Genomic DNA, 15,397 nt, shown 5'->3' with positions numbered 1-15,397 from the left:
AGACACAATTCTAACCCTTTCTTGTGTCTGAGTGGACTCTAAAATATAACAAAGAAGAATTCAAAATGCAAACACTTTTTAGTTTCCCACAGCCAGTCTTTATGTTATTCAAAGTAGGTTATATTTTCAGGAAAGTTTAAAGCTGGATATGAAATGGAAAACTCAAAACATCATCATAAATCATAAAAGTTCTTGGTCGAAGTACTTATATTATATGACATAAAAAGAGGACCATTGCAGCATTTCCATTTGAGATACTAGAGACAAAAGATGTTTCAGTTTTTCTTTTAAATTATTTAATATCATTTCTGGTTTAAATGTAATTTCTGAGAAACCCCAGCAACACACAGAATGCATTACTCAAGTCAACAAAGACCGAGACTCCAGGCACCAAAACACTTTTTTGCTTTTAATTTTCAATTATTGGATCCAGTGAACTGAGCTTTTAGCATTCCATTTGTCTAGTCAGTTTCACTCTGATTATTGATCAGAATTTTGTTACTGCTCATGGAAGGTGTAAATTTAGTTTGTTTTCTTCTTCTTCTTGGAGCTATTTCAGATGGATTTTCCTGTGTGCAAATCAGTGCTATGAATTCAGGCATTCATTGCACTGAAAGTGAGAAAATTGCTCTTATCAAGTTCAGGCAAGGTTTCAGGAATCCATTACAAAGCATGTCGTCCTGGATGCTCGAGGAAAACTGCTGCAAGTGGAAAGGTGTTGAATGCGACAACAAAACTGGACACGTAATCGCTCTTGATCTACACAAACAATTCTTGCAAGGTGAGTTTGCTACTTCTTTGCTTGGCTTGCCTCATTTAAGACACTTAGACTTGAGCCAAATTGATTTCCTTGGGGCACAGGTTCCTGAGTTTATTTCCACTTTTAAGAACCTAGAGTATCTCAATTTGTCGAAAAACAAATTTAGGGGAACCATTCCTGAACATCTTGGAAATCTATCACGGCTGCAGTTTCTTGATCTTAGTGATGGTTTTTCACTCCGAGTTGACAACCTTCAATGGATTCGGCACCTATTCTCTATGAAGATTCTTGACTTAAGTGGAGTTGACATGAGCGACGCAAAAAACTGGCTACATGACATCAATCTGCTAACTTCTCTCACGGAATTACATATGTCTGCCTGTCAGCTTGATCAGTTGCTTCCTTCAAATTCTTTTATGAATCTCACATCGTCACTTCGAATTTTTGATCTCTCGTTAAACCATTTTCAAGCTCCAATTCCTAGCTGGTTGTTCAACACAAGCCACAGTCTTGTTTATCTTAATCTCACAAGAAGTCAGGTACGTGGTTTACTTCCAAATGCCTTTGGAAACATGTATTCACTTAGAGTTGTTGATCTTTCTGACAACTCTCTCCTAGGAAATCTACCTCCTACTTTTGTGAATATGAGTTCAGTTACTTTTCTTGATATCTCAAGGAAATCTCTTGAAGGCAATTTACCACCAGCTCTGTCATCAAAGTTGAAAATTTTGGATCTTTCTAACAATAATATGGAGGGTCCTTTAGCAAGAAGCATTGCACAACTCAGGCAATTAGTTGTCCTCGATGTTTCTTGGAACTCTTTCAATGACTCGATTACTGATCATTTCTTGAATTTCAGTAACTTGCAAGTTTTAGACTTGTCATCCAACTCAATTATCCTCAATTTAACCGCAACTTGGATGCCTCGCTTTCAACTTGACTTCATTGGCCTGCAGTCTTGCCAACTTAGCACACATTTTCCCCTGTGGCTTCAGACACAAAAAGAGTTCTCATTTGTTGATATCTCTGGCGCTGAACTCTCTGGCAAAGTTCCTGAATGGTTCTGGAATCTGTCTGCAAAGGTAAAGCATATGAATATTTCAAACAACTATTTCAGAGGGGAAGTTCCTGAAGTTACAGAAAGACTTACTAGTCTTGAAGAACTAGACCTGAGCTGGAACAACTTTGATGGTCCTCTACCTCATTTCTCGCCCACGATGATGACCTTGATTTTGGACCACAATTCATTTAATGGTACCATTTCCCCTGTATGTGAATCACTTGTCATGAATAATTCTCTCATGTTTCTAGACCTATCTTCCAATTCTCTATCAGGAACACTTTCAGACTGTTGGAGATATGGGAAAAATCTGGCGGTATTGAATTTAGCCCGTAATGATCTGTCCGGTGAAGTACCTCATTCCATTGGATATCTCACCACTCTCAGGTATCTGCTACTAAGCAACAACAAGTTGTCCAAAAATCTTCCTTTATCATTGAAGAACCTACGAGGACTAAAAATTCTTGATGTTGCTAGAAATGATTTATCTGGAAATATACCATTTTGGTTAGGGGAGAGTTTAAAACATTTAATGATTCTTAATTTAAGGTGGAACAAGTTTGAAGGAAACATTCCCCTGGAGATTTGCCAGCTCAAGAGCTTGATTATTTTGGACCTTAGTTCCAATGCTCTCTCAGGAACTATTCCAAAGTGTGTTGGAAATTTCCTGACTTTGGCCGGGGTAGAGGAGGTTCCTTCCTTAATTTATGGTCCTTTTGAAGTATACAGGGAGGATGTGATGATGATGCTGAAAGAGAGAGGTTATGATCATCGTGCTCATTTCTTCCTGGGAATTGATCTATCAGAGAACCATTTATCAGGGGAAATTCCTGGGGAAATCACCACCCTTGTTCAATTGAGGTTCTTGAATTTATCATGGAATAATTTAACAGGAGCAATTCCTCATGACATTAGTAACTTGCACAATTTGGAAGCTCTTGATGTTTCCAGAAATGCCCTGTCATGTTTCTTACCATCCAACATGGTGAAACTTGATTATCTTGCAATTGCGAATTTTTCGTATAATAGATTGACAGGAAAAATCCCAACTGGAAATCAATTTGCGACCTTCAGCACTGATTGTTACATTGGGAATCCAGACTTGTGCGGCGTACCAGTCTCTCAAGGCTGCTCCGGACATTTCCATGAGGACATTACTCACTGTAATAGTAATTCTCCCAGGAAACAGGAGGTGGACGCCACTCAAAGCAACGAAAACAACTGGCTCGATGAATCATCATTCTATATTAGCATGGGAATTGGATTCATCACAACTTTCTGGGTATTTTGGACTACTCTATTATTGAAAAAGTCTTGGAGATATGCCTATATGAGGTATCTTGATAACATGGCCAACAAGATTTATAAATAAGCAGCAGTTGCTGAAGAAAGTAGTGAAGATCATTATTTTCTGCATGCAGTTAAAGAAAGCAGATGAAGCATTTAGCTTAGAGGAATAAATCCTCTTTTGGTTTTGTTGTTTGTAAAATCTTCTAGTACTATATTGTGTATGCTTAGTTGCATAGTTTCATATTGTTTTGATAAAGTTGATATCTCAAAAGGAAAGTGTAAGTGCCCCTTAAAGCTCTTTCCCTTACTTTATATTGAGTTACATTTTATTGGGCTTGTAACAAGCAAGTAAAGGAGTTGGGCTCGGCTAAACTAAGGCCAAATGAACAAATGATTGAACTAATGTAAAATCTTCAATCTGCAGAGGTAAGTACTTCATATATGAGCAAACAAAACAGCTCAGCTAATCATATAGAAGAATACATCACTGGCCTCGACTTCTTCACCAGAATTATCAAGGTAGACGAAATGATGTAAAATTTTGCCAGTTACTAGTAATAGAACGACTGGAAGAGCCTTCAAACCTCAAGCTCCTGAAACCGAGGAAAGAAAGACAATGATCAACAAGAAAAAAAGGGATAAATTTTTTCTCTTTATCATAAGAAAAATACAATGGAAATCCATCAATGAGGCTGTCCTAAGAATTTCTCAAATATGCTAAACCAATAAATATGGGTATTTGCATTTATACCCGGTTTTGATGTCACAATTGAACCTTACCCACTTTAAGATCAACTTCAAACTTATCGGGTCTGAAGTTAAAAAACATTTAGCGTGAAGTGAAAAAATTTCACTTCAAATGCACTTAAGGCCAAATAGGTCTGAAGTGCAACCAATGGTTTCATGCACTTAAGGCTAATAAGTCTGAAGTAAAAAATTACACTTCAGATGCACTTAAGGCCAATAAGCATAAAGTGAAAAATTGCACTTCAGATGCACTTAAGGCCAAAAAGTCTGAAGTGCAACAAACGTTTTCATTCACTTAAGGCCAATAAGTCTGAAGTGAAAATTTACATTTCAGATGCACTTAAGGCCAAATAGATCTGAAGTGTAACCAATGGTTTCATGTACTTAATGCCAATAAGTCTGAAGTGAAAAATTACACTTCCTATGCACTTAAGGCCAAAGGCCTGAAGTGCAACAAACGTTTTGTTACACTTAAGGCCAATAAGTCTGAAGTGAAAAATTGCACTTCAGATGCACTTAAGGCCAAAAATCTGAAGTGCAACAAACGTTTTGCTACACTTAAGGCCAATAAGGCTGAAGTGAAAAATTGCACTTCGGATGCACTTAAGGCGAAAAGGTCTGAAGTGGAACAAACGTTTTGCTACACTTAAGGCCAATAAGTCTGAAGTGAAAAATTGCACTTCAGATGCACTTAAGGCCAAAAAGTATGAAGTGCAACCAACGTTTTTATGCACTTAAGGCCAAATAGGCCTGAAGTGCAAATTGCCCAGAAACAGAAATTTGTTCTTCGAATTATAACAATCCAATATACGATTTAATACCTAAATCTACTCCAAAAGAGCTCAAATTTAAAACATAACCTCCAAATATCATCAGAACAAACCTCAATCATCAATTTGTCAAAACAATAATAAATTTAATGAACCCATTTTGCAATTAAGAAAAAGAAGAAGAAGAAACCCTAAGCAATAGTAAAAAAATAAAATAACTCACCATTGTAAAACATCATAAATTGCATTAAAATGTTTACAACCACCATATAAAATCATTGTTACCCGAAGAAGAATAAGAAGGAGAAGGAGAAGAAGAAAACGAAGGAGGAGAAGGAAGGGGAGAAAGAGGCATGAAGTTATTTAAAAAGTGGGTACAAGTTAAAACTTTTTAAAAAGGTGGGTATAGGTTAAATGTGAGCGACCAAATAGGGCGTTCCGTGCAATTTTTACCAATAAACATTACTCAACTCAGTTAAAAATAAAACTATTTTAACTTCTAAATGTTGTTTTTGAGCATCTTGATACTTTCTTTAGAAAACAATCAACTCTCAGTTTTGACAAATCACAGTTGAAAACAAAGTTAGTAGAACAAATTTACCCGTTGGTTGAGCTTTGAATTGCATGAGAAGCGAGGAGAATGTCTCTAATTAATTGCATTTCCTTGACAACATCCCCAATATCCATCCTTTCTCTTGGAGATTCAACTGAACATTCAACTCCAATCTTTATTATTGAGATCAAGCATTCCCGTGCTTGTTTCACACTAGAACCATCTGGATCTATAATGCCTTCCTCTTCGTCTTGCCCTTCTCTGCTGCTGCTGCTAGGTTGAAGCATTGTGTCAAATATTTCATCATTTATTTCAGGTAACGCCATCTTAGCAAAATTGGGAAGAGTCAGTCCATCTTTGAACTCGTAGCTGTAAACATCACCAAATGGAGAAGCCTTACCTCCCATGCTGTACTCTGCGTACATAAGAAAAGAGAAAGAGGGATAATTACATTTTCGGGCGGCCCTAAAAAATAATAGCCTGCAAATGTATATGTTTGTATATTAAGTATAAATATACATATAATATACATAATATATGCATAATTGGTGTACATCTTTTGTATCTTTGGGTTAGCGCCTGTAATTAATTTCGGCAGACTGGCCAAAAATGAAAAAATACCTAAGAAAAAAGGGAAAGGAAAAAATGAAGCACCTTTGCAGAAGCACTTAAAAATTATAAAAGTCAATCTTAAAACTCTGCCTCTTATCTCGAGAAGATCAAGTATATATACTACTTTGATACACCATTTAACAGGAATCATAATAAAAAAAATATTTCAACTTTGAAGAATCTAAAAACAGTGTTTAATGGAATCAACAGGAAACTATCTAACTGATTAGACAATGTTGCCTGGTGCAGTATATCCAGTTGTCCCCCTCATTCCAATTGAACTACTCTGATTAGGATGATATTTGCTCATGTCTTCTGACAAGAACTTTGCTAATCCAAAGTCAGCTACATGTGCAGTCATGTCATTGTCGAGATTCGGTAAGGATGTTGTCCGACTTCAGATCACAGTGCACGATTGGCTTGTGGCAATGGTAATGAAGATATTCCAGTGCACAAGCAACATCAATAGCAATGTTTGGTCTTTCGATTAGACCTAGGATACTCTCCTCATTATTTGAGGCATCGGCTCCTGGAGTAGGTTGCAACCAACTTTCTAAGCTCCCATTAGGCATGTACTCGTAAACTAAAGCTTTAAACTGATTTCCTTCAAAATCACAAGTTGAACAGGCAGTATAAATCTTAACAAGATTTCTATGCCTAATGTTATTTTGTCAAACATAGACACTATGGGGTCGTTTGGTTTGAAAATAAGTTAGGCTGGGATTCGTTATACTCGAATTAGTTATACTGAGATTAGTTATGCTGGGATTAGTTATCCTTGTTACACTTAAGTTTCAATGATGACAATAAGGCAAATCTAACTCACCAACTTTGCCTTGTTAAATGCAGTAACTCCAAGAAGATCCAAAAAAAGTGAAATGACATAATGAAAGACATACTTGCAGTAAAATAGAAGATTCAAAATGGAGTGGAAAACACAACATAATGGGAGACAATTTGAGTGGGAAACACAACATATTGGGAGACAATTTGAGTGCTTCCCCTTTTTCTATAAAGCCATCAAAAAAAAGAAAGGGAAACAAATCAAGTGCACTCCTTAGATTTCGGGCATGGAGCAATTAAATGAATCCAACTCATCTCTCATGAAGGAATCAGAGGCACCTCTCTTGAGTTAAATATCAGTAAAATATTGTGGGCCTCAATCAAAGAACAATCTACAATAACTCTCAAAACTCGCCTATAAGAGGATGGGCAAAGTCAAGGATTAAACACAGAACTACAACATTCGTTTCTAAGCCTTTCTATTCCTTAGTACAAACACTATATTCCTGAGTCTACAAATGTCTCAAAAGATAGGAAGGAGTAGAATACAAAAAGAAAGTTGGGTCAACTCTACAAAGAATTATAGTTGTTGTACAACATTGGTAATGAACGTTCACAAATCATCACTACTGTAAATATTTATCAAGCTCAAAGAGAACCCTTGTGACCCAAGGGAACTAGACGTAGGTACCACACAGGTACTGAACCGGTATAAAAACTGTTGTGTCTCTTTTTACCTTATCTTCATCTCATTTATCTCTACTAAAGTCAAATACTGTATACAGCCTAGTCGACTAAATCCACACTTAGTCAACTAAGTTTTTAAAATCAGCTACAATTCATCCCCCCCTGTATTTAATTGGTATCGGAGCTTAACTCACGAACTTTGCTTAACAGCAAGTGAGGAAAAGATCATGGGATCAAGCACAGTAGTTGGAGCGCTATTCCAAGAAGGAACCTCTCAAGTATGACCCCCATACTTCAATGGTCAACACTTTTCTCACTGGAAAGTACGCATGGAGACTTACACTATGTCATATGACATTAAAGTTTGGCGCGTGATCAAAAAGGGAAATTTTCCAATTCCACCAAAGAAAGATGAAAATGGTCAAGTTATAGTTTCATGTGATCCTCTTGATTTAGATGATTACACTGAAGAACAATCAGTTGTCATAATAGTTAATGCCAAAGAAAAAAACCTTTTGTATAATGCTATCAATGGAGAAGAATATGAAAAGATATCAAGTTGTGAAACTGCAGAGAAAATGTGGGATAAATTAGAAGTCACATATGAAGGAACCAATAAAGTGAAAGAAACAAGAATCAATCTTCTAGTTCGAGATTATGAACTATTTCATATGAAAGATGGAGAATCAGTAGAAGAAATATTTTTCAGGTTCAGCAAAATCATTGGAGACCTAAAATTATTTGGTAGACCAATCAAAAGTAAGGAACAGGTCAGAAAAATTATGAGAAGTCTTCCCACGATTTGGTAACCCAAAGTCATTGCCTTGGAATGTCAGGATCTTGACAAAATGGCATATGATGAACTAAGAGGTGATCTAATTGCGTTTGAAAAAATACATTTAGACAGGCAAGTTCAACAAGAAAAAAGGAAGACAGTCGCATTCAAAGCAACTGTGGCTGAAGAAGAAGAAGATATGAACATAGCTATGCTTTCCAAAGTGCTAATAGACATGATGAAGAGGAACAGATACAACAGAAGAGGCTATTCAAACTTCAGAAAAGAGAAGATGAACAATGATAACGACAAAAATGATGAAAGATGCTATGAGTGTGGGAAACATGGACACATCCAAGCAGAATGTCCCGAACTGAAAAAGAAACTTAGTAGGAACTTTGAAAAGAAGAAATCTTTTGGAGCTTGGAGTGATGAAGAAGAACCTGATTAAGAAGAAATTGCCAACATATGCTTCATGGACATTAATGATGATAACGATGAAGACTCAGGTGAACTTGCTCTCAAGGTTGACGAAGGTATAAGTGAGGTACGTCTTCCTACATGTCCAAATTGTCATAAACTTCAAGAATTTATCTATATTGCTCTTACAGATATTGAGAAAGTTCTAAATGAACTTCGAAAAATCCAAAGAGAAAAGAAAGATTGGGAGTTGAAATTAGAAGTATATGCTTCAAGAGAAAGTTAACGAACTTCAACTTCAATTAAGTGGATTACGAAAATCCACCAGTCATAGTTCTGTTAAATCAAATAAATCTGTTCCTCATAAATTTCCAACTAGAAATCCTTCCTCATGTATTCACTATGTTAAAAATGGGCACAAATTAAATCATTCCAGGTTTAGAATGAAAGCAGAGAAAGGCTATGAAAATTCTAATAACCCCCCATGCTTTTACTATGGAAAATTTGGTCATTTAGCTAACCATTGCAGGCTTAAGAACAACAAGAAATGGGTCTGGCGACCCAAGACCTCAAATCAAGCTAACACTCAGAATACTAACCATTCAGGACCCAAGCAAGCTTGGGTACCTAAAAATAAGTAACTTCTTATTGTAGGAACAGCGCAAGCGGAATAGAAAAGGAAAATGGTATCTTGATAGCGCATGTTCCAGACATATGACTCGTGACAAACAAATATTCAAAACAGTCACCAAATTAGATGGAGGAACTGTCACATTTGGAGACAAATCAAAAGGGAATGTAATTGGAGTTGGAAGAGTCCCTCTTAGCTCAACATGTGATGTAGACGAAGTATACCTAGTTGATGAACTTGGTTACAATCTTCTTAGTATCAATCAACTATGCGACAATGACTATGAGGTTCGTTTTAAAAAATCTTGTTGGCTTATTGAAGACGAATCAGGTAAAGTTATTTTTTCTGGAAATAGAGACAAAAATATCTATACTATAAGCAACATAGACAGTCTTAGTAATCAAATTTGTCTAGCTTCTATAATTGATGATCCTTGGGTTTGGCACAGAAAGTTTGGCCATGCTAGCATGCATACTATTCAAAAAATCTCTAACCTCGATCTTGTCATTGATCTTCCAAAACTAGATTTTTTAAAAGATCATATTTGTGATGCATGTCAATTAGGAAAACAAACTCGTTCATCCTTTAAAAGCAAAAACATTGTATCTACTACTAAACCCCTTCAACTCCTGCATATGGATCTATTTGGTCCAACTAGAACTGCCAGCATTAGTGGTAGAAAATATACCTTTGTTATCGTAGATGATTTCTCTCGTTTCAGTTGGGTTATGTTTCTGAGTCATAAAGATGACGCTCTAAAGAATTTTGAAGTTTTTTGTAAGAAGATATAGCGTGAAAAAGGATATTACTTTTCTACTATCAGAAGTGACCATGGAGGAGAGTTCGAAAGCAGAGCCTTTGAAAACTTTTGTAATGATCAAGAAATATCTCACAACTTCTCTTCGCCAAGATCACCTTAACAGAATAGAGTGGTAGAATGTAAGAACAGAACTTTACAAGATATGGCAAGAACCATGATTGTGAAAAATTCTCTGTCTCACCACTTCTGGGCAGAAGTTGTAAGTACTGCATGTCATATTATCAATAGATGTCTGATTCGACCCCTTCTCCAAAAAACTCCATATGAACTGTGGAATGGTAAGAAACCCAACATCAGTTACTTCCACCCATTTGGATGTAACTATTTCATTCACAATAATGGTAAAGATAACTTGGGTAAATTTGATCCAAAAAGTGACAAAGGTATCTTTCTTGGTTATTCTCCTTCAATTAGAGCATATATAGTCTTTAATAAAAGAACCCTATACATTGAGGAATCCATTCATGTTGTTTTTGTAGATACTAACACTCACTTAAGGAATGTAAAACTTCCTAAAGATGAGGAAATATCTATTGTTCCAAAGTCTGTTGTTGCAGGAAAAGACAGTCAATATCAGTCGACTGAGCAGCAAAATCAATCAACTGAAGAACACATTGATTTCCAGGAACCATCTTCTGTTGAACAGGCGATCACAAATATTCCAAATGAATGGAAAAGTGAACCTGGATATCCTTACAAGTTCATCATTGGAAATCCACAAGAAGGTATCACTACTAGAAGATCTCAGAAGATCAACTCTCACATGTCCTTAATATCGCAACTTGAGCCAAAAAAGGTTAACGAGGCCCTTAAAGACGTTTACTGGGTCAAAGCTATGAAGGATGAACTCGATTAATTTGAAAGAAATAAAGTGTGGGATTTTGTTCCAAAGCCATCAAACGACTCCACTATAGGAACTAATGGGTCTTCAGAAATAAACTAAATGAGTCCGGGCAAGTGGTTCGTAATAAGGCAAGGCTAGTTGCTCAAGGTTACTCTCAGCAAGAAGAAATCGACTACGATGAAACTTTTACACCTATAGCAAGATTAGAATCCTTTAGAATACTACTTTCTTTTGCTACTCATAAAGGATTCAAGCTATTTCAAATGTATGTAAAAAGTGTGTTCTTAAATGGATATATCTCTGAAGAAGTATATGTGAAACAACCTCCTGGTTTTTGTAAGTTCCAGCTTCCCAAACCATGCATTCAAGCTGTCTAAAGCTCTATACAAACTCAAGCAAGCTCCTAGTGCCTGATATGGAAGACTAAGCTCATTCCTTCTAAATCAAGGCTTTAAAAGAGGTAATATCGACATAACTTTATTTATTAAGCACTCAAATTCAGGTAATCTTATTACTCAAATTTATGTTGACGATATCTTCTTCGGGAGTCCTGACCCTGTATTATATAAAGAATTCTCTCATATTATTAAAGGAGAATTAAGACTGAGAATGATGGGAGAACTAATATTCTTTCTTGGATTACAAATCAACAATTTTCGAAAGGGATTTTCATTAGCCAAACCAAATGTACCAAGGAACTCATAAAAATGTTTGGCATGGAAAATGCAAAGTCTATTGGAACTCCAATGAGCCCAACAACTTTTCTTGAAGAAGACAAACATGAAAAAAGTGTGGATGAAACGATGTATAGAGGAATGATTGGATCACTATTATATCTCATTGCTAGTCGATCAGACATAATGTTCAGTGTATGTAAGTGTGCAAGATTTCAGTCGGCTCCAAAGGAATCTCATCTTACTACAGTTAAACGTATTATTAGATATCTCATTGGGACCACTGAATTAGGACTATTGTATGCTCATTCTAACAATTTCTCCTTAAAAAGTTTTTCAGATGCAGATTTTGCAGGTGATAGGATTGACAGGAAAAGTACTAGTGGCACATGCCAATTGCTGGGAAATACTCTAATTTCCTGGCATAGAAAGAAACAAAATTGTGTTGCTCTGTCAACTACTGAAGTAGAATATTTAGTTGTAGGGAGTTGTTGTACACAAATCTTTTGGATCATGCATCAGCTTCTCGACTATGATTTATCTCTTACCTCTCCTCCTATATTCTATGATAATACAAGTGTTATGTGTCTTTCAAAAAATTCTGTGCATCATTCTAGGGCAAACCACATTGAAATTAAACATCATTTTATTCGTGATCATGTTGCAAAAGGTGATATTTTATTTGAATTCATTGGTACTGTATCGCAACTTGCTGATATTTTACAAAACCTCTTTTGGAAGAAAGATTTTGTCTACTGCATAAAAAGATTGGTATTATATCTATTTTGTAAAGAAATCATTATAAAATATTTTTTTGTCTTCTTAATTAATAAATGTAAGTGTTATTATTACATTGTGTCGCCGAAGCAACTCCCCAGAATAATCATTTTCATCCAAATTACCTTTTCCTCTAACCGATGAACCTCTTCAATCTTAGATAAATACCCTTTTTATCTCTCATTTTTCATCACTTCGCACAAAATTTTTATACCATGGCGAAAAGAAATCTCTCATCCACTGCCACAAGACGAAACAGACGATTTAAGAAAATCCAAAATGCTGAAGAAACTGTTGACCTTGAATCATCTCTTAATTCAGCCTTCTCAAAGCTGATAATGAAAGCAGTGAATCATCGGAGGAACTTTCTATTAGTCAAAAAAGGGCAGGAAAAAGATCAATGTAGAAAACCCCCAAAGGACCTGCATGCAAGAATGTGAAAGTGAAAAACTCAGATTTTGGGCCAGCGGATAAACTAATCTTATATGGACCAAGTGAAAAATCAAGGTTTGAGTCTTATAAGTCTAAATCTATGGCCTATGGACGCTCTGTAAGTCTTCCTCTTATGAAAAGTTTACACTGTGATGTAATTGCTATCTTTGATTTTCAATGTCTCTCCTCTATGTTTGATAATATTGGAACCTCTGTATATGAAGAGCCTGTGAGGAAGTTTTACGCAAATCTGTTTGTGAATGACAAAGATGATTTAGAATCAATGGTGTTAGGTACTCAGATTGTTCTTGATCCCTATCAATTTGAAAAGATTTTTTCTGCAAAGTTTCATGGTTATGATGTCTTTGTACAAAATTCCTGGCCTAAAGACTTTGAAGTTTATTTAGAAGAAGCGAAAGATTTTCTCTCTGAAAACCCTCCTGGCATTGGTCCTAAAAATCTCAAGTTTGAATACCGTAATCTAGCCCATATGATAGCCACTACTCTACTTTCTAGGACTGGGTCTCTCAACACCTTGACTACTAGAGACATTTTCGTTCTTTACTGTCTTGTGAATAATAAAAGACTTGACTGGTTTGTATGGATTCGTCATTATATGCTCGAAAGTATCAGGGATATATCCTCCTCTACAGCTTGCTTACCTTATGGCTTGCTCATTTCACATATCCTTAAAGTCATGAAGGTTGATTTGGCACCTTTTTCACCTAAGCACATTACAAGCACTTATGATAAGACAGCCTTTACTATGATGGGTTACACCTTAGGTGAAAATGGATGGGTCAGATGTGCCAAGGTTGAAAGTTCTTTAGTACAGGTTGAAGCACCCACTTAACCAACAGAGCCTCAGTCGACTGCCACTATTAATCCGCATTAGATTCAGCAAAGTCTAGATGAGGTAAAAATCATGCTCACCACCATGAAAGAACAAGTGGACAAGATCAGGGAAATCACCAAAGAAACAGGCACATATGTGGCTAAGCTCAGGATTGACATAAGAGCTACAAGGAGGCAAGGAATCAGGGCTTTCAACTCTATGACATAAAAGATGAACAAAATCACCAAAGAAATCGATACCTTTTATGACTTTTTCTGCACCAAAATGATCAATACCCTGAAGTACATCCCGGGGAGAAACTAAGGTTGTGTGTGTGTGTTTTAAAAAAATAATCTTTTGTTCGCTACTTGTATTTGGGGTGTATATTTGGTACTTCTGTTTGCACTGGTCTGTAGGAACCATCACAGTATGCCTCTGCTGAATGAATAAACGTTACTATCCTAACCAGTTTTCTTGTGACCTATATTATGATTATTTTATCTGCACTCGATCTCTTTTCTATTCTTTTTGATTGATGCCAAAGGGGGAGAAAGGAGGCAAGTAAAACAAAGCAACCAGAGCAACAACTCAGGGGGAGTAACAGAACTAGAGCAATAACTCAGGGGAGCATGCATCTTAAGCTATGAAAGGGAAGTACAATCTGTTTTTACTTTGTTTTATTTGTTTGTTTTGTCATCATCAAAAGGGGAAGATTATTACACTTAAGTTTCAATGATGACAATAAGACAAATCTAACTCACCCACTTTGTCTTGTTAATTGAAGTAACTCGAAGAAGATCCAAAAATAAAGTGAAATGACATAATGGAAGACATACTTACAGTAAAATAGGAGATTCAAAATGGAGTGGGAAACACAACATAATGGGAGATAATTTGAGTGTTGCCCCTTTTTCTGTAAAGCCATTAAAAAAAGAAAGGGAAACAAATCAAGTGCACTCCCTGAATTTCGGGCATGGAGCAATTAAATGAATCCAGTTCATCTCTCATGAAGGAATCAGAGGCACCTCTCTTGAGTCAAATATCAGTAAAATATTGTGGGCCTCAATCAAAGACCAATCTACAACAACTCTCAAAACTCGCCTATAAGAGGATGGGCAAACTCAAGGATTAAACACGCAACTACAACATTTGTTTCTAAGCATTTATATTCCTTAGTACAAACATTGTATTCCTGAGTCTACAAGTATCTCAGAAGATAGGAAGAAGTAGAATGCAAAAAGAAAGTTGTGTCAACTCTACAAAGAATTATAGTTGTTGTACAACGTCGGTAGTGAACGTTCACAAATCATCACTACTGTAAACATTTATCAAGCTCAAAGAGAACCCTTGTGACCCAAGAAAACTGGACGTAGGTACCACATTGGTACTGAACCAGTATAAAAATTATTGTGTCTCTTTTTACCTTATGTTCATCTCATTTATCTCTACTAAAGTCAAATATTGTATACAGCCTAGTCGACTAAATCCATACTTAGTCAACTAAGTTTTTAAAATCAGCTACAATTCACCCCTCTCCCTTGTATTTTCAATCCTTGTATTGTTTCTTATTGACTATGTGGTATGTTGTATTAATCATGAGATTATCAATTTTATTATTTTATCCTGGGATTACTATTCCACCTTCTGACAAGTATAAGTTATCCTGATACTATTTTTAATCTTGGAATAACTTATCCAAGGATTAGTAATCAGATAAAGGATAAGACGATACTAAGTTTTTATCTCAGGATTGTTTTTGCTTATCCATCATATCAAACGACCCCTACAAGCATAGCCAAGGCATCGAACATGTTGAAAATGTCTCTCTCATCTGTTGCTCTCTCTTTTGCCATCTTTTCTAAGCTCTTGGTTGAATTTGTCTGATATGAAAACTTCAAGAGAAATAGTCTGATAGCACTTTCTTGTC

General features: G+C 36.0%; 3 protein-coding genes across 5 annotated transcripts; 2 read left to right on the top strand and 1 right to left on the bottom strand.

Annotated features, from left to right (window-relative positions):
- Positions 1-364: 364 nt before the first annotated feature.
- Positions 365-3,381, top strand: LOC107812719 (receptor-like protein EIX2). Of its 3 annotated transcripts, XM_075228316.1 has the most exons (3): positions 365-2,014; positions 2,096-2,207; positions 2,370-3,381. In XM_075228316.1, exons 1-3 carry the CDS (start codon positions 508-510, stop codon positions 3,190-3,192), a joined length of 2,442 nt encoding a protein of 813 aa, XP_075084417.1. In that variant the 5' UTR covers positions 365-507; the 3' UTR covers positions 3,193-3,381. The 3 variants fall into 3 exon arrangements, with proteins under 3 accessions (XP_075084417.1, XP_016493363.2, XP_016493362.2); XM_016637877.2 differs by having other exon boundaries at positions 365-2,207; XM_016637876.2 differs by having other exon boundaries at positions 365-3,381.
- Positions 3,382-5,224: 1,843 nt separating this feature from the next.
- Positions 5,225-6,153, bottom strand: LOC107812722 (receptor kinase-like protein Xa21). Its single transcript, XM_075228968.1, has 2 exons — positions 6,033-6,153; positions 5,225-5,595 (listed from the first exon to the last, which is right to left on the bottom strand). Exons 1-2 carry the CDS (start codon positions 6,151-6,153, stop codon positions 5,225-5,227), a joined length of 492 nt encoding a protein of 163 aa, XP_075085069.1.
- Positions 6,154-11,459: 5,306 nt separating this feature from the next.
- On the top strand, positions 11,460-12,643 carry LOC107812720 (secreted RxLR effector protein 161-like). The gene is made up of 2 exons (XM_075228967.1): positions 11,460-12,096; positions 12,525-12,643. Exons 1-2 carry the CDS (start codon positions 11,460-11,462, stop codon positions 12,641-12,643), a joined length of 756 nt encoding a protein of 251 aa, XP_075085068.1.
- The last annotated feature ends 2,754 nt before the right edge of the window (positions 12,644-15,397 follow it).

Source organism: Nicotiana tabacum, chromosome 13 (assembly GCF_000715075.1).
Source record: "Nicotiana tabacum cultivar K326 chromosome 13, ASM71507v2, whole genome shotgun sequence".
NCBI lineage: Eukaryota > Viridiplantae > Streptophyta > Magnoliopsida > Solanales > Solanaceae > Nicotiana > Nicotiana tabacum.
The sequence above is the reverse complement of the archived record's forward strand: the minus strand, read 5'-3'. Positions and strand labels throughout refer to the sequence as shown.